At 37.2% G+C, this 20340-nt stretch overlaps 1 protein-coding gene across 1 annotated transcript in view; it reads left to right on the top strand.

The window, feature by feature from the left end:
• USP50 (ubiquitin specific peptidase 50) overlaps positions 1 to 20340 on the top strand; it is a 35664-nt gene that overhangs the window by 8451 nt on the left and 6873 nt on the right. Inside the window, exon 6 of the mRNA XM_045529134.1 lies at positions 8855 to 8987. Coding sequence (XP_045385090.1) covers positions 8855 to 8987 — 133 coding nt within the window. The remainder of the gene's footprint in view (positions 1 to 8854; positions 8988 to 20340) is intronic.

Here is a 20340-nt window from a genome sequence, read left to right as displayed (position 1 = left end):
AAAACAGTTTTACAGGACACATTTTCTGTCAATTTAGGGGCAATGTGATGATTCTCAAAACTGAATCTATTTAGATCAGTGAAGTTTCTTCTTAGAAACAAAAGTTGATGTCTAATTTGAATATCCAGTGAACTCTTCAGCCTACATTTGGAATGGAAACATCACAGAAGAACAAACATATCAGAATGAGCATGTAGGAATGAACATTGAAAGAGGAGGAGTTTTCCAGGTAGAGGAGAGGAAGAAGGGAATAATATGTGCACAGGTATATTGGTATGTCTGTTAAATAAATGTGAAGCTAGGACAGGAAGGATGGATCATGAGGCTTTAAGGCAGGTGAGGCCCTTGTGCAGAGTCTAATATCACATATTGAAGAGCTTTGGAATTTATCTTTTGGGCAGTAGTAACTCGTTGGACGTGAGCGGTGTGATTAGACTTGAAAAGGGACCCCGAGTGGGTTGGAGGATGGTTGGGAAGGGGCAAGAGCCTGGAAGTGGAAAGAATAGTTAAGATGCTCTTGGAAGGGCCTAAATAAGAGATGAGGACCTGGACTATAGTAGTAGTGGGGGGAGGATGGAAAAAATGGAATGATTCGAGAAGTTTTCAGGAGGTAAAAGTAGACTCAACAGGACTTGAGTGGCAACTCTTTGACACTGAGGAGGTGGGGAGATGAGGGAGCAGAAATAGAAGATGGCTCCAGGGTTTTTGAGCTGGTTGACTAAATGCATGATACAAAGGGCACTGCGTTACATATGTGGGCAAGTTGCCTATTAGCAGCATTTTCCAAAGGCCTGACTCTGGACTAATGGCTCATTATCAACTCATTTCAAGTGCTTTTAAAAAATAGATTCCCTGGTCCCACCCTGGAGTTTGATTGCACAAATCTGAGGTGGTGTCTAAGCATTACCATATTAATTTTTAATTTTTTCTCCAAATTTTCATTTTAAATAGTTTCAAACCTACAGAACAGTTGAAAGAATATAGTGTAATGATTACCCTTCATTTAGAACCTGCATTACTTGGTAACACTTTGCCACATTTCCTGTCTTCTTCCTGTCTCTCCATCCACATCTCTCTCCTCCCTCCCTTCTTCCATCCCCTCCATTTTATTAGCTGAACCATTTGAAGGCAGATGCACACACCACAGAATTTCATCCTTAAATACATCGGCATATATTACCTGAGAATAAAGACATTCTCCTACAAAATTACAGTTCCCTTAAGCTCAAGAAATTTAACAATAATTTAAATTTAACAATAATTTCCTATCTCCTAAGATACAGTCCTAATCTAAATTTCTCCTGTTTCCTAAAAATGTCTTTTATAAACTTTTGTCCAATCCAAGATCCAGTGAAAGTTTATACTTTGCTTTTGGCTGTCTCTTTGTTCTCTCTCTCTCCCCCTCTCTTTTTTTCCCTAGAGACAGGGTATTGCTCTGTCACCCAGGGCAATCCTCCTGCCTCAGCTTCCCAAGTAGCTGGGACTAAAGGTACACACCACCACACCCAGTTAATTTTTTACTTTTTATTTTTTTGTAGAGATGGGATCTCACTATGTTGCCCAGGCTTGTCTTGAATTCCTGGCATCAAGCTATCCTCTTGCCTCAGCCTCCCAAAGTGCTGGGATTATAGGCATGAGCTACCATGCCTGGTTTTTAGTCTCTTTTAATGTAGAACAACTCTATTTTCCTTTTGTTTTGATTTTTTGTTTGTTTTTGAGACAGGGTCTCGTTCTGTTGCCCAGGCTAGAGTGCAGTGGCATGATCATAGTTAAATGCAACTTCAAACTCCTGGGCTTAAGTGAACCTCCAATATCAGCCTTCTGAGTAGTTAAGACTACAAGCATGTGCCTATTCCTGGCTAATTTTTTTAATTTTTGCAGAGATAGGGTCTCACTATGTTGCCCAGGCTGGTCTCAAGCTCCTGGTCTCAAACTATCCTCCCACCTCAGCCTCCCAAAATGCTAGGAGTACAGGCATGAGCTACCATAGCCAGTATCTAGTTTTCCTTATATAGATCTTGTACAAATTTTGTTAGATTTATGCCTAAGTATTTCATTTTGGGGAGTGGTAATATAAATGGTATTGTGTCTTTAATTTCAAATTCCACTTGTTTGATGCTGGCATATAATATTCTTTTTGTATATTAATCTTATATTTTATTAATACAATCTTGCTATAATTCTTTATTGGTTTCAGGAGTCTTTTGGTCAATTCATTCAGATTTTCCACAAAGGTGATCATGTCATCTACAAAGACAGTTTTATTTCTTCCTTCCTAATCCATATACCTTTTATTTCCTTTTCTTGTTTTATTGCATTAGCTAGGACTTTAAGTATGATGTTGAAAAATAGTAGTGAGAGGGGACATCTTTGCCTTGTTCCTGATCTTAGTGGCAAAGCTTCTACCATTAAGTATGATGCTTAGCTGCAGGTTATTTGTAGATACTGTTTATTAAGTCAAAGAAGTTCCCCTCTATTCCTAGTTTACTGAGAGTTTTTATCACTAGGGGTGTTGGATTTTGTCAAATTCCTTTTCTACATCTATTGATATAATTGTGTTATTTTTTTTCTTTAGCCTAATTATGTGATGGATTTCATTAATTGATTTTTTCATATGTTGAACCAGGCTTGCATACCTGGGATAAATCCCACTTGGTCACAGTATATAATTCTTTTATACATTGTTGGATTCAATTTGCTAGTATTTTGTTAAGGATTTTTGCATCTATGTTTATGAGAGATATTGGTCTATAGTTTTCTTTTCTTGTAATGTCTTTGTCTGGTTTTAGTATTAGAGTAATGCTGACCCTTTGCCGGGAGTTAGCTACTCTCCCAGCAAAACAGGTCCCAAGGCAGGATCATCACAAGAGATTTGGAAATAATAGAAATAGAAAAATAATATAGATGGAGAAATAACTGAGATGGAGACAAAGTGCAGTTTAAAGTGATGGAGGAGTCAGGGGTCCTCCAGCGTTCCTGTGAGCTGTGAGGTCCCGAGTAAAATCCCACATCAATATTTATCGTTACAGCAAATAGTTGTCCTTTGTTAAAGAATTATGTGTACAGTTCATTCTCTGAGATTTCCCGGGGAACCTTATCTAATTCTGTCTACAAGAATAGATGGTTACAAAATTTTTCTAAGATAAGGATGTTAAGCCCGAAGTTAGAAACAGACCTAGCTGAGCATACAAATTAAAGATAAAATGTATAAAGTGAGAACACTGAGTCTGTGTACTACTCTAATCTACTTCTTCTAAACACAGAGACATGTGGTCAAGAGTGAAGCAGGAATAGCCTTGAAGTCTAGGATAGTTCCAGCTGCACGTTATCTGCTGGGCAGGCATTTTATCAGCTTCTCTGCCAAGGACCCAAACTGAGCCTCTGCCTTGTAAAAAAGCTCAAGGCGATGGCCAGCAGCAAAGAAACGCTGCTTTGCAAATGTCCTCTGACAATGCCTCCATTGTTGGAAGCAGCTTCTGTTCTGTGAACTAATATGTCCACAGATTCCTTCACAGCAAAGCCCTGCAAAAAAGTCCTCCTGAAACCTTTCACATCTCTTAGCCTATTTTCCCAACAACCCCTTAGAATGAGTTAGGAAGTATTCCTTGTGCTTCTAGCTTTTGAAAGAGATTGTGGAAAATTGGTATAATTTCTTCCTTAAATGTGTGGTAGAATTCACCAGTGAACCCATCTGGGCCTGGTTCTTTCTGTTTTGGAAGGTTATTAATTATTGATTCAATTTCTTTAATAGATATAGGTCTATTCAAATTGCCTATTTCTTCTTGTGTATTTTGGCAGATTGTGTCGTTCAAGAATTTAGTCCACTTCATCTAGGTTATCAATTTTGTGGGCATAGAGTTGTTCATAGTATTCCTTTTAATGTCCATGAGATCTGTAGTTATGTCCCTTCTTTCATTTCTGATATTAGTAATTTGTGTCTGTTCTCTTTTTTTCTTAGTCCTGGCTAGAGACTTACTGAATTTATTTATCTTTTTAAAGAACCAGCTTATGGTTTTGTTGATTTTGTCTGTTGATTTCCTGTTTTCACATTCATTGATTTCTGTTCTAATTTTTATTTATTTTCTCCAGATTACTTTGCACTTAATTTGCTTTTCTTTTTCTAGTTTCCTAAGGTCGAAACTTAGATTATTGATTTTAGATGTTTCTTCTTTTCTAATATATGCATTCAATGCTGTAAATTTCCCTCTAAGTATTGCTTTCACTGCACCCCACAAGTTTTGATAAGTTATATTTTTATTTTCATTTACTTCAAATATTTTAAAATTCCTCTTGAGATTTCTTCCTTGACTCATGTGTTACTTAGAAGTGTGTTATTTAATCTCCATGCATTTGGGGATTTTCCAGTTATCTTTCTGTTATTGATTTTTAGTTTAATTCTATTGTGTACGCTTTCTAGTCTTTTAAATTTGTTAAAATGTATTTTATCACCCAGAATGTGGTATATCTTGGTGAATGTTCAATGTGAGCTTGAGAAGGATGTGTATTCTGCTGTTGTTAGATGAAATAGTCTATAGATGTCAATGGAATATAGACCTGTGGTGGTGTTGAGTTCAGTTATGTCCTTACTAATTTTTTTGCCTACTAGATCTGTCCATTTCTGTCAGAGAGGTGTTGATGTCTCCAACTATAATAGTGGATTCATCTATTTCTCCTTGCAGTTCTATTAGTTTTTCCTCAGGTATTTTGATGCTCTGTTATTAAGCACATACACGTTAAGGATTGCTATGTTTTCTTAGAAAATTGAGTCCTTTATCTTCATGTAATGGTCCTCTTTGTCGTGGATAACTTTCCTTATTTTGAAAACTGTTGTCTGAAATTATTATAGCTGCTCCCACTTTCTTAGTGTTAGCATGGTGTATTTTTCTCCATCCATTTACTTTTAGTCTCGATGTTTCTTTATATTTAAAGTAAGTTTCTTATATACAACATAAAGTTGAGTCATGTTTTTGATTCACTGTGACATGGTACATTTAGATCATTGACATTCCAAGTGATTGTTGATATAGTTAGGTTAATATCTATCATTATTTGTTACTGTTTTCTATTTGTTGTCCTTGTTCTTTGTTCCTATTTTTATCTTCTCTTTTTCTGCCTCTTGTGGTTTTATTTGAACATTTTAGATGATTCCATTTTCTCTCCTTAGTGTGTCTGTTATACTTTTAAAATTATTTTTAGTGGTTGTCCTAGAGTTTGCCATATACATTTGATGAACTCAAGTCTACTTTCAAATAACATTATACAGCTTCACAGAGAGTAAGAGTATCTTAGAATAATAAAATAATCTTAATTCCTCTCCCCCATCCCTTGTACCACTGTTATTATTCATTTCATTTATATGTAAAGATACATAAGAATGTATATATGCATGATATATACATAAACATACATAATTAACTATATTGTTGCTATTATTATTTTGAACAAACTCATGTTAGATCAATGAATAAGAAAAATAAAAGTTTTAATTTTACCTTTACTTATTGCTTCTTCAATGGTCTGCCTTTCTTTATTAGACATGAGCATTTGACCTATATCATTTTTCTTCTCTCTAAAGAACTTCTTTTAGCATTTCTTACAAGGCAGATCTACTGACAACAAATTCCCTCAATTTTTGTTTGTCTGAGAAAGTCTTTATATCTCCTTCCCTTTTGAAGGATAATTCCACGGGGTACAGAATTCTAGGTTTGTGGCTTTTTCCCCTCTCAACACTTTAAGAATTTCACTCCACTCTTTGTTTGCTTGGTTTCTGAGCAGGAGTTCAATGTAATTCTTATCTTTGCTCCTCTATAGGTAAGGTTCCCTACTCCCCACCAGCTTCTTTTAGGATTTTTTTCTTTATTTGATATTCTGCAGTTTGAAAATGATATGCCTAGGTGTACTTTCCTGGCATTTATCCTGCTTGTTGTTCTCTGAGCTCCATGAATGTGGTTTGGTGTCTCGCATTAATTTGGGAAAATTCTCAGTCATTATTGCTTCAAGTATTTCTTTTGTTCTTTTCTCCTTTATCTCCTTTTGTTATTCCCATTACACAAATGATACACCTTTGTAGTTGTCCCGTAGTACTTGGATATTGTTTTGCTTTTTTCAGTCTTTTTTAGCTTTGCTTTCCAGCTTTGAAGGTTTCTATTGAGATTCCTCAAGTTCAGAGAGTCTTCAGCTGTATCCTGTCTGCTAATGAGCCCATCAAAGGCATTCTTCATTTCTGTTACACTGTTTTTGACCTCTAGCATTTCTTTTTGGTTCATTGTTAGGATTTCCATGTCTCTGCTTACAATGGCCACCTGTTCTTACATGCTGTCTACTTTGTCCATTAGAGTCCTTAGCATGTTAATCAGTTGTAAATGATCACATCCCTGCCCCGTCTGGTTCTGATACTTACTCTGTCTCTTCAAACTGTTTTTTGCCTTTAGTATGCTTTGTAATTTTTTCTTGATAGGTAGACATGATGTACTGGGTAAAGAGAACTGCTGTAAATAGGCCTTAATGTGGTGGTAAGGTGAGGGGGGAGGGGAAGCATTCTGTAATACTATGATTAGGTCTCAGTCTTTTAATGAGCCAATGCGTCTAGCCTGTGAACTTCACAAGTGCTTCTCAATCCTTCCACCCCCACCCCCCTCGGTGAGACATGATGATTAGAGTGGGCTGGAGCTGGGTGTTTCCTTTCCCCCAGGTCAGCTGGGCTCTGATAAAACCCCAGCAGGTTGGGCTCTGGTTAACTAGTTTCTCCGGAGAGTAGACTTCACTAAGGAGAGCGGAGTGCTCTGGCATATTTCAAAATGGTTCCTGTTCCCTTCTTCTTGCCGGAAGCATGAAGGCGTTTTTCTCTGATATTTACTGTCATAACCTGATTAGGCTCCTGGAGGTAAAACGTACAAAATTGTGGGCCCTCTGTGACCAGGTCCTCTGCAGTTTTTAACTCTCAGACTTGTCCACACTGAGCCTCCAGTAATTCATCAGTTACAGTTCTGGTTTTCCTGCCTACGCTGGTTCCCTTAGAGATTTCTGCTCAGCAGTTCCTGGTCTGGTAAGTTGTGATTCTCTGTATTTGTCTGTCTCTCTAATTTTGGGGACCATTGTTTGTCCTGTGACCTCACTTCTCTTCCACATCCAAGAGCTGTTGATTTTTCAGTTCATCTTTTTACTTGTGGTTAGGACAGAACAGCAACCTCCAAGTTCCTTACATGTGGAACTGGAAGCCGGAAGTCTCTCATTGTTTTTGGTGTTCAAATTGTTCAAAATTGGCCAGTGGGACCCCCTTGAAACCAGCTCCTGTGACCTCATGACTTTATTAAAGTATATTTATGTAAAATGTATCCTTTTTAGGTGTACAGTTCTATTAATTTTGATAGGCCGGGAGTGGTGGCTCACGCCTGTAATCCTAGCACTCTGGGAGGCCGAGGCAGGTGGATCTCTTGAGGTCAGGAGTTCGAGACCAGCCTGAGCAAGAGCGAGACCCCATCTCTACTAAAACTAGAAAGAAATTATCTGGCCAACTAAAAATATATATAGAAAAAATCAACTGGGCATGGTAGCGCATGCATGTAGTCCCAGTTACCCGGGAGGCTGAGGCAGTAGGATTGCTTAAGCCCAGGAATTTGAGGTTGCTGTGAGCTAGGCTGATGCCATGGCACTCACTCTAGCCCGGACAACAAAGCGAGACTCTGTCTCAAAAAATTAAAAAAAAAATTTTTTTTATAAATGCATGCAGTCATGTACCCATTACAACCAACATAGAGACTGTTTCCATCACCCTAGAAATTTCTCTTATGCTCCTTTATAATCATTCCCCTCCATCATCCTAAGCCCCTGGAAATTGCTGATCTGATTTTCATCCCTATAGTTTTGCCTTTTCCAGAATGTCCTATGTGATACTACATAAAGCCTTTTGGTTTTGGCTTCTTCCACTTAGCACAATACTTTTGAGATTAACCCATGTTGTTGCATGTATTAGTTCTTTCCTTTTTATTGCTGTATATTATCCCTTTTTATGAATGTACCATAATTCATCCATCCACCAGCTGGTGGACATTTGGGTAGTTTCCAGTTATTGGCAGTTATGAACACAGCTTCTATAAACTAGCATACAGGTTTTTATGTGGACATGATTCTTTGTTTCATTTGGAATGATACCTAGGTATGGACTTGCTGGGTCATATGCTATTCCCTTGGTTTTTGTGAGCAAGGTTTCTTGCTTTCTGGCACAAGAATATCTCAGGCTCACCTACTAATTCCCTGCCTCATACCTAAATCAACCATTTTCCCAAAACAAACATAATTTAAAAAAAAAAAATTTAAAATCTCTTTATTCTGATACTAGCCTAGATTTGGGAACTTCTGATCTATGTAACAATACAGAAGATGAAAGATTTTCACAAAGTTTTCTTATTAAAACTTTATATTAAAACCTCAGACCTTGAAACCAGGACATTGTCAAGACATGTGCTAAAATCAAGATAATAAGGAAAAGCCGAGCCAACTTGATCAGCATGAATAGCCTCAGCTGGGACACAGTCCTCAGGAGGTTAGCAATAGGGTTTCCACTCCCCCATCCGACCTTGCTCATCCCTTTCTTTTTCTCCCCCCACTAGATCTTTAGATCTCACTCCCTGACTCAAACTCCTGGCCCACTCCAGCCTCGGTTTTGGTGAGGCTTATGGATGTGGTGTTTCTAAATATATTTAGATACGAAAAAAGTAATTTGTCTACAGTTCTGTGCCAAATAATCTTTCCAAGAAATTACTTTTAACTGTACTTGGAATTTGCCAAAGTATGTAGACTTCATTCATAAGTGGTTCACAAGCTTACTTTGTATTTCACACATTTATTTCCCCAGGTTCGACATTCAGGGTACGATGAAAAGGAAGCTGAGAACACATATTCATTACCCACTCACTAACTTGGACCTCACTCCTTACATTTGTCCAATTTTCCGGAAACATCCTAAATACAACCTATGTGCAGTGGTGGTGAGTAAAATACTAAACTATTTAAAGTAACACAATTTTAAAGAAAACTCTACAGTTATCTGCTTGAATTCCTACTCCTTCTATCTCTCCCTGACTTCCGTACCTTACTTTAAAAAACAGAATATAGAGCCTAGAAATGTCCTGCTTTGACCTAGAACAGTAGAGCAGTGAAAAAATAAAATGTCCTGTTCACTGCTTCCTCCCATCCCCCCTACCAGTGGCTATTTCAGATCTAGGGACATTTGCAAGTTGTGTTCCTAGAGGCAGCAACAGAAGTTGGTTCTAATAGTTTTATGTTGAATAATCATGAACCACTCTGTGGCCAAAGCCCCAAAGCACTAGTTATGGATGTCACAGTTGCAAGATTCAATGCATGTGTGCAGCCAATCCTAGAAAAACTCTGGAAGTCCCTTTGGCTCTAAGTCAACTGTGATCAATGAGGCTTCCCTGAAGGAAAAAAGTGTGGCGTATAATTCAAACCAAATCACCAGAACTTCTCATATCAACCATCCCCACGTAGCATGACATTCTCTAGGTTTTCGCTCTGGATCGTGGTGTGAAAGATCTGTTCAGAATACACTCAGATTTCAGGTCGTACTTGGAGGTCCAGTTGTGCTATGTCAGAAGGATGAGGCTCCCACCAGAGCCCACTATGATTCGCCAGGGTCCTCTGACCTACTGAAGTCTAATTTGCCTATTCAGCTTATTGTTGAATGAATATATTCTAAAATGTTAATCCCACTGGCCTTCCTCATTAACATCTCTCAGAACTATACCTCCAAACATTTAAAAATGATCAGTTTTCTATTTTTTCTTTTCACTTCAAGCCACCTCCTTTCCAACTTATCCTCCACCAAGATATGGTTTTTCTTTTCTCACTCCCCTACTTGGTTATTTAGAGTGGCATTCTCTTCTCTGTCATTTCAAATATAGCTCCTACATGAATTCCAAAACAGGACAAGAACTGCCTCCCCTATATTTTATTCTTTTAATTTCTCATTATAGGTATTTCTGCTTTAAGAAAATCCAAATAGGCCGGGTGCGGTGGCTCACACCTGTAATCCTAGCACTCTGGCAGGCCGAGGTGGGAGGATTGCTTGAGCTCAGGAGTTCAAGACCAGCCTGAGCAAGAGTGAGACCCCATCTCTACTATAAATAGAAAGAAATTAGCCAAACAACTAAAAGTAGAAAAAATTAGCCGGGCATGGTGGCGCACGCCTGTAGTCCCAGCTACTCGGGAGGCTGAGGCAGTAGGATCGCTTAAGCCCAGGAGTTTGAGGTTGCTGTGAGCTAGGCTGACGCCACAGCACTCTAGCCCAGGCAAGAGAGTGAGACACTGTCTCAAAAAAAAGGAAAATCCAAATAATAAAAAGCTGGATTTATATGAAAAAATGTAATTATCTGCATTAGGGAAAGATATATATTTATATAAAAAGAGTCACCCAAGCCACCTATAAATTGTTAGTCCTTTTAGTAATTAAATAATTATGAGTTAATTGAGGGGCCAGAAATTGGTTTTGAAAGAGAAATATATTTAGAATTGACTGCAAATTGATGATTCATCAGAGATTAGAACTAAACATCTTTGAAATCCTGGCCTATGACAATAGGAAAACAACCATCTAGAGCTTTGCTACTCAAGGTGAGGTCCGAGGAGAGCTGTAGCATTCATTGGTACCATCTCTTAGAAATAAAGACTCTCAGACCCCAACCCCGACTTGCTGACTTAGAATATGCATTTTAGCAAGATCCCTGTGTGATTTGTGTGCATACTGAAGTTTGAGAAGTGTACATCTAGACTAAAAGGGAAGGATACCTCTGCATCATCTTTAAGAGATTTATCCAGCCTTTGCATGAGCCCTTCAAGAGTTTACTGCTGATTTTCAAGGCAGTCCCTTTATCTGCCAGATAGTTTGTTAGATTTATTTTACACACACTTATATAGTGCTTGCTATGTAACAGGCACTGTTCTAAGCACTTTACAAAAAATCAACAATTTAATCCTTATTATAGCCCCATGAGTCAGGGACTATTATTATCCCCATTTTACGAATGGAAACAGACACAGAGAAGTTAAGTAATTTGTCCCAAATTATACTGCCTACGAAGAGCAAAGCCAAGATCTAAACCCAGGCAGACAGGCTCCAAACCGTCCTGCTTACAATTACTACATTAATGCTGCCTCTGATTGTTAAACACATCTCTGTAATACTGAACCCAGATCTACCTTCCTCTTTGTCATTTCTTCCTGTTTGTCTCAGTTCTGCCCTCAGAAGCAGTAATAGCAATATATATGTGGCTTATAGCTAAATGCCTGTACATATATATTAGCAAAGCAGAACACATTTTTTTCTTATACATGATGTTCCTTCAAATATTTGAAAATAGCAGTCACACACTAACAATATTTAGTTGCTTCAACCTTCCTCAAATTATTGGTTTCTAGAAAAACTGTTTAAACATTATAAATATTCCAGGCACAGAAAATTGAATAGAGTAAGTATTCACATTGCTCTTAACCTATGTTAAGAAATAAAATATTGCAGGATAAAATCAAAGCCCCCTTTGTATCTTTAATGATCCTGTTCCTCTCAACTCCCTGGTGTAACCATTACTCTGAATTAGGTGTGTATTATTCCTGTATATTCTTTTCCATAGTGTATGCTTCTATACCTAGTGGCAGTATTATTTTACATGTGTTATATATCTGGCATCATATCCTTCTTTATTTTATTTTATTTATTTTTTTTTTGAGACAGAGTCTCGCTTTGTTGCCCAGGCTAGAATGAGTGCTGTGGCATCAGCCTAGCTCACAGGAACCTCAAACTCCTGGGCTTAAACGATTCTACTGCCTCAGCCTCCCGAGTAGCTGGTACTACAGGCATTCGCCACCATGCCCGGCTAATTTTTTCTCTATATATATTTTAGTTGGCCAGATAATTTCTTTCTATTTTTAGTAGAGATGGGGTCTCGCTCTTGCTCAGGCTGGTTTCAAACTCCTGAGCTCAAACAATCCACCCACCTTGGCCTCCCAGAGTGCTAGGATTACAGGCGTGAACCACCATGCCCGGCCCGTATCCTTCTTTAAATGCTTTTTTTCCCTCAATGATATTAATCCATGTTGATATATTAGCCTTTTAATAATATTTTTAATTGACAAATCATAACTATATACATTAATGAGCTACAATGTGATGTTTTGCTATATGTATACAATGTGGAATGACTAAATCAAGCCAACATATCCATTAATTCATCTACTAATAATTTTTTGTGGTAAGGCATTTGAAATTTATTCTTAGCTATTTTGAAATATGTAACACATTTCATTGACTATAGTCACTCTCCTGTGCAATAGATTTCAAAAACTTATTCCTCTTGTCTAACGGAATTTTGGTACCCTTTGACCAACAACTCTTCATTCCTCACTCCCCACTCCAGCCTCTGGTAACCACTATTCTCTTTTCAATGAGGCCGACTTTTTTAGATTCTACATATAAGTGAAATGACACAGTATTTGTCTTTCTGTGCCTGGTTTATTTCACTTAGCATAATATCCTCCAGGTTCATCCATGTGGTCACAAATGACAGAATTTCCTTCTTTTTAAAGGCTGAATGGTATTCCATTGTGTATATATACCACATTTTCTTTATCCATTTATCCACTGATGGACAGTTAGGTTGATTCCATATCTTTGCAATTGTGACTAATGCTACCGTGAACATGGGAGTGTGGATACCCCTTCAACATATTTATTTCAATTCCTTTGGATATATACACAAAAGTAGGATTGCTGGATCATATGGAGCTCTATTTTTAGTTTTTTGAGGAAACTCCGTACCATTTTCCTTAATGGCTGTACTAATTTACATTCCCACCAACAGTGTACAAGGGATCCTTTTCTCCACATCCTGGCCAACACTTATCTTTCATCTTTATGATAATTGCCATTCTTGAAGGTATGAGGTGATATCTCATTGTAGTTTCAATTTCCATTTCCCTAATATTACATGGTGTTGAGCATATTTTCCACAAATCTGTTGGCCATTGTATGTCTTCTTTTAAGAAATGTCTGTTCAGGGCCTTTGCCATTTTTTAATCAGGTTATTTGTTTTCTTGTTATTGCGTTGTCTGAGTTCCTTATATTTTTTTGGATATTAACCCTTTATCAGATACATGGTTTGTAAATATATTATCCCATTCTGTGGGTTATCTCTACTTTGTTTCGTATGCTGTACAGAAGCTTTTTAGCTTGAGGCAATCTTCTATTTTTGCTTTTGTTGCCTGTGCTTTTGTTACATATCCAAAAATTCATCGCCCAGGATCAATGTTGTAGAGATTTTCTCCTATGTTTTCTTCTAGTAGTTTTACAGTTTCATGTCTTATATTTGTCTTTAATTCATTTTGAGTTGATTTTTTATAAGTATTCAATTTCAGTGCTCTGAATGTGGATATCCAATTTTCTCAACACCATTTATTGAAGAGATTCTCCTTTCTCTATTGTGTGTTCTTGGCACCTTTGTCAAAAATCATTTGACTGTAGATGCATGGTCCACTGGTTGATATATCTGGGTTTTTTTTTTTTTTACCAGTGCCATGCGGTTCTTATTACAATTGCTTTATAATATATTTTGAAATCGGGAGTGCAATGCCTCCAGCTTTGTTCTTTTTGCTTTTTTTTATTTTTCTTTGCTTTTGGCTATTTAGGGACTTTTGTTATTCCATATGAATTTAAGGATTGTTTTTTCTATTTCTGTGAAAACTGTCACTGGAATTTTGATAGTGATTGTATTGAATCTGTAGATCATTTTGGGTAGTATAGACATTTTAACAATATTCTTCCAATCCATAAACATGGGATATCTTTCCATTTATTTGTGTTTTCTTTAATTTATTTCATCAATGTTTTATAGTTTTCACTATCTTTCACCCCCTTGGTTAAATTTTTACCTAGGTAGTTTTTGTTGGTGTTGCTATTGTTTTTTGTTTTGTTTTGTTTTGTTTTTTTGAGACAGAGTCTCACTCTGTTGCCCAGGGCTAGAGTGCCATGGCATCAGCCTTGCTCACAGCAACCTCAAACTCTTGGGCTCAAGTGATCCTCCTGCCTCAGCCTCCCAAGTCGCTGGGACTACAGGCATGCACCACCATGCCCGGCTAATTTTTTCTGTATATTTTTAGTTATCCGGTTAATTTATTTCTATTTTTTAGTAGAGACAGGGTCTCGCTCTTGCTCAGGCTGTTCTCGAAATCCTGACCTCAAGCGATCCTCCTGCCTCGGCCTCCCAGAGTGCTAGGATTACAGGCGTGAGTCACTGCACCCGGCCGGTATTGCTATTGTAAATGGGATTGTTTTCTTAATTTCCTTTTGGATAAAGTTCATTATTAGTGTATAGAAATGCTACCGACTTTTGTATGTTGATTTTTTTACCCTGCAACTTTACTGAATTCATTTATCAGTTCTAATAATTTTTTGGTAGAATCTTTAGTGTTTTCAATATATAAGATCATGTCATCAGCAAACATAATTCCACTTCTTTTCCTATTAGGATGCCTTTTATTTCTGTCTCTTGCCTAATTGCTCTGGCTAGGACTTCCAGTACTATTTGGTTTTAAAAAAGTGGTGAGAGTGAGCATCTTTGTCTTGTTCCTGATCTTACAGAAAAAGCTTTCAGCTTTTCATCATTGAGTATAATGTTAGCTGTAGGATTGTCATATATGGCCTTTATTGTGTTGAGGTTACATTCCTTTTAGACCTAATCTGTTGAGAATCATCATGAAAGGGTGTTGGATTTTTTCAAATGCTTCTTCTTCATCCATTGAGATTCTCATATGGTTTTTACCCTTTATTCTGTTAATGTAATATATCACATTTATTGATTTCTATATGTCGAGCCATCCTTGCATCCCAGGATAAATCTGGTATCATGGTGAATTATTCTTTTAACATGTTGAATTTGGTTTACTAGTATTTTTTGAGGATCTATGTATCTATGTTCATCAGGTATATTGTCCCGTAATTTTATTGTACTGTCCTTCTCTGGCTTTGGTATCAAGGTAATGCTGGCCTTCTGAAGAAAGTTTAGAAGTATTCCCTGTGGTTTAATTTTTTGGAAGAGTTGAGAAGGATTGGTATTAGTCCTTTAAATGTTTGATAGAATTCGGCTGTAAAGTCATCTGGTCCTGAGCATTTCTTTGATGGAGACTTATTACTGATTTAATCCTCTTACCTTTATTTATTTATTTATTTTTGAGACAGAGTCTCACTCTGTTGCCCAGGCTAGAGTGCCATGGCGTTAGCCTAGCTCACAGCAACTTTAAACTCCTGGGCTCAAGCAATCCTACTGCCTCAGCCTCCCGAGTAGCTGGGATTATAGGCATGCACCACCATGCCCTACTAATTTTTTCTATATATTTTTAGTTCAGCTAATTTCTTTCTATTTTTAGTAGAGACAGGGTCTCGCTCTTGCTCAGGCTGGTCTTGAACTCCTGAGCTAAAGCAATCCTCCCACCTCAGCCTCCCAGAGCACTAGGATTACAGGCGTGAGCCACCCCGCCCAGCCCTTAATCCTCTTTCTTGTTATGGATCTATTCAGATTTTCTATTTCTTTATGATTCAGTCATGGTAGGTTGTATGTGCCTGGGAATTTGTTCATTTCTTCTAGATTATCCAATTTGTTGGCATATAATTGTCCATAGTACTTTCTTATGGTGCTTTGTATCTGTGTTATCAGTTGTGATGTCTCCTCTTTCATTTCTGACTTTGAGTCTTCTTTTTTTTCTTAGCCTAGCTAAAGGTTTGTCAATTTTGCTTATCTTTTTAAAAGACCAATTCTTACTTTAATGGATTGTTCTTCTTGTTGTTGTTAGAGACGGAGTGTTTTGCTCTGTTACTCAGGCTGGAGTCCAATGGCCTGATCATAGCTCACTGTAACCTTGAATTCCTGGGCTCAAGCAGTCCTCCCACCTCAGCCTCTTGAGTAGCTAAAATCACAGGCACATGGCACTATGCCTGTATAATTTTTAATTTTTTTTTGTAGAGAAAGGGTTCTCACCATGTTGTCCAGGCTGGCCTCAAACTCCTGGCTTCAAGCAATTCTCCCACCTTGGCCTTCCAAAGTGCTGGAATTACAGGAGTGAGCTGCCATGACTGGCCCATGATTATTTTTCTTCTATTGTTTTTCTAGTCTCTGTTTCATTTACCTCTGTTCTGACCTTTGTCATTTCCTTTCTTCTGCTAATTTTGGGCTTCATTTTTTTGTTCTTTTTGTAGTTCTTTGAGGTGCAACATTAGATTATTTGAGATTTTTTTTTGAATTACTGAAATTTAAAAACACTGGTACATAACTGTACATATTTATAGGGTATATGTGATATTTTCATACATGCATACAATGTGTGATGATCAAATCAGTATTTAGGATATCCATGACCTCAAACATTTATCATTTCTTTGAGTTGGGAATATTTCAAATCTTCTTTCCTAGCTATTTTGAAATATTCAAATAGGCCAGGCACGGTGGCTCATGCCTGTAATCCTTGCACTCTGGAAGGCCAAGGCAGGTGGAGCGTTTGAGCTCAGGAGTTCGAGACCAGCCTGAGCAAGAGCAAGAACCCTGTCTCTAAAAATAGAAAAATTATCTGGACAACTAAAAAATATATAGAAAAAATTAAATGGGTATGGTGGCGCAATGCCTGTAGTCACAGCTACTTGGAAGGCTGAGGCAGAAGGATCGCTTGAGCCCAGGAGTTTGAGGTTGCTGTGAGCTAAGCTGATGCCATGGCACTCTAGCCCAGGCAACAGAGTGAGACTATGTCTCAAAAAAAAAAAAAAAAGAAATATTCAAATAATATACAATTATTGTTACCTATAGTCACCTGATTGTGCTGTTGAACACTAAGACTTACTCCTTCTATCTAACTGTATGTTTGTACCCATTAACCAACCTCTCTTCATCCTTCCCCTCAACCCTTCTGAGCTTCTGATAACCATCATTCTATTCTCTGCCTCCATGAGATCAACATTTTTAGCCCCCACATGAGTGGGAGTATGCAATATTTGTCTTTCTGTGCCTGTTTTATTTCACTTAACAGAATGACCTCCACTTCCATCCATGTTGCTGTAAATGACAGTTCATTCTTTTTTATGGCTGAATAGTATTTCATTATACACACACATACACACACCCCACATTTTCTTTATCCGTTTGTCCATTGATGGACTCTTAGGTTGATTCCATATCATGGCTATTAAGAATAGTGCTACAATAGGGGTGCAAAGATCCCTTTGGTATACTGATTTCCTTTCCTTTGGATAAGTATCTAGTAGTGGGATTTCTGGATTTTATGGTAGTTATATCTTTAGTTTTTTGAGGAAATTCTGTGCTGTGTTCCACAATGGCTATACTAATTTTCATTCCCACCAACAGTGTATAAGAGTTCCCTCTTCTCCACATCCTTGCCATCAGTTGTTAATTTTTGTCTGTTTGATAATAGCCATTCCAACTGGGGGTGGGGAATGATAGCTCATGGTGGTTTTGATTTGCATTTCCCTGATCATTAGTGATGTTGAACATTTTCTCATATGCCTATTAGCCATTTATGTCTTCTTTTGAGAAATGTCTGTTCATGTCTTTTGTCCACTTTTTAGTGGGAATATTATTATTGTTGCTGTTCAGTTGTTTGAGTTTCTTGTCTGGATAGTCCAGACATGTTGGATGAATAGTTTGCAAATATTTTCTTCCATTCTACAGGTTATCTTGTCACTCTCTCGATTGTTTCCTTTGCTGTGAAGAAGCTTTTTAGGTTAATATAGTCCCATTTGTGTATTTTTGTTTTTGTTGCCTGTGTGTTTAAAGTCTTAGTCATAAAATCTTTGCCCAGACCAATGTCCTGAAGTGTTTCCTCTATATTTTCTTCTAGTAATTTTATAGTTTGGGGTCTTATGTTTAAGTATTTAATCAATTTTGAGTTGAATTTTGTATATGGTGAGAGAGAGGGGTGTGGTTTCATTCTTCTGCATATGGATATCCAGTTTTCCCAGCACCATTTTTTGACGCATGTGTCCTTTCCCCACTGTATGTTCTCAGTATCTTTTTCAAAAATAAATTCGCTATCAATATATGTATTTATTTCTGGGTTCTCTATTCTGTTCCATTGGTCTATGTGTCTGTTTTTATACCAATACCATGCTGTTTTGGTTACTATAGATTTGCAGCATATTTTGAAGTCAGGTAGTGTGATGCCTTTCTTTTCTGATATAGGCATTTATTGCTATAAATTTCCCTCTTGGAACTGCTTTTTCTGTATCCCATTAAGTGTTGCTCTGTTATGTTTGTCTCAAGGTATTTTGTGATTTCCTTTTTGATTTCTTCTTTGACCCATTGGTGGTTTAGGAGCATGCTGTTTAATTTTCACATCTTTGTGAATTTTGCATGATTTCTCCTGTTACTGATTTCTAGTTTCATGACATTGTATTGAAAAGATACTTGATAGGATTTCAATCCTTTTTTAAAATTTTAAAGTCTTATTTTGTGGCCTCTAAAATATGAATCTATCCTGGAGAATGGTCTATGTGTGCTTGAGAAAAATGTGTATTCTGTTGCTGTTGGATGGAATGTTCTGTATGTGTCTGTTAGGTCCATTTGGTCTAAAGTGTAATTCAAGTCCAATGTTTCTTTACTGATTTTTTTCCACTTAGATCTATTCATTGTTGAAAGTGGATGGAACATTCATGTCCTCTGCAATTGTTGGATTGCAGTCTATCTCTTCCCTCATGTCATTTAATAATTGCTTTACATATGTAGGTGTTGTGCTATTAGGTACATATATATTTGCAATTGTTATATCCTTTTGATGAATTCACCCCTTTATCATTATATAATGACCTTCTTTGTCTCATTTTACAGGTTTTTTTTTTTTTTTGAGACAGAATCTCACTCTGTTGCCCGGGCTAGAGTGCTGTGGCGTCAGCCTGGCTCGCAGCAACCTCAAACTCCTGGGCTCAAGCGATCCTCCTGCCTCAGCCTCCCGGGTAGCTGGGACTACAGGCATGCACCACTATGCCCGGCTAATTTTTTCTATATAGATTTTTAGTTGGCCATATAATTTCTTTCTATTTTTAGTAGAGACGAGGTCTCGCTCTTGCTCAGGCTGGTCTTGAACTCCTGACCTCGAGCGATCCACCCGCCTCGGCCTCCCAGAGTGCTAGGATTACAGGCGTGAGCCACCGCGCCCGGCCCTTAATTTTAAAGAATGATGCTTGCTTTAAGTTTTTAGTAGCTACACTCTGATTATGGACACTTCCTTTTATTCTGGTTTTTCGAAGAGCTTTGTGTATGTTTGCGAAGGAGCTTTATTAAATATTTTTCCACAATGGAGATTTTATGGTGGTGTCCCTGAGCCTCTTTTAATCTGTTAATACAGTCAATTACGTTTATAGATTTGCTAATTTTACTACCCTTGCATTGTTAGGATAAATATAATTTGGTCATTATTTATTGTTTTAGACATTTTGCTGTATTTGGTTTACTAAATTTTGAGTTTTACATTTATCTTCTTGAATGAGAGTGGTCTGTGCTTTTTTTTCTTAATACTATCTGTCTGGTTTAGGTAACAAGGTTATACTGAGATCATAAAATAGGGAGCTTTTCCTCCTTTTCTCTTATATAGAAATTTATGTAAGTCTGTAATGACATGTTTCTTGAAGATTTGATAGAATTTACCTGTAAACTCATCTGGGCATGGTGTGCATTTGCGAGAAGATTTTTAACTACCGATTGAATTTCTCTAATGTTTATAGGTCTAGTCAGGCTTGTAGTTCTTCAGTTTTGGTAACTTATTTTCTGAATATTTATCTATTTTATCTAAGTTCTCAGTTGGCATAAATGTTTCAGGATATTAAAAATGTTTTTGTTAATAAAATTTATGCCAGATCTGTAGCTATTACATCTTTTTTCATTTCTAATTTTACTTATTGCTTTCCTCTTTTCCTCTTGAATAATCTTATTACTGATGTCCAATTTAAGTCTTCTTAAAAGACCAACTTTTGCGTTTTTGGTCCTCATTACATCTTTGTTTTATGCTTTATTAGTTATTTCTCTTATGGTATTATTTCTTTCCCTTTACTTTCTTTGGCTTTATTTGCTTAGGTTTTAATGTTTTAAACTGTGTGCTTAGTTCATTAACATTCAGTCTTTCAGACAAGCACTTAAAATAACAAATGTCTCTCCAGATGCCACTTTCACTCCTTACCACTTTTTTAAAAATTATAGAACATTTTAAACATATGTAAAATAGAAAGGTCAATATAATGGACTCCCCTGCATTCACCAACCAGCTTCAACAATTATCATC

This window comes from Lemur catta, chromosome 1, assembly GCF_020740605.2.
Source record: "Lemur catta isolate mLemCat1 chromosome 1, mLemCat1.pri, whole genome shotgun sequence".
Classification (NCBI taxonomy): Eukaryota; Metazoa; Chordata; class Mammalia; order Primates; family Lemuridae; genus Lemur; species Lemur catta.
The sequence above is the reverse complement of the archived record's forward strand: the minus strand, read 5'-3'. Positions and strand labels throughout refer to the sequence as shown.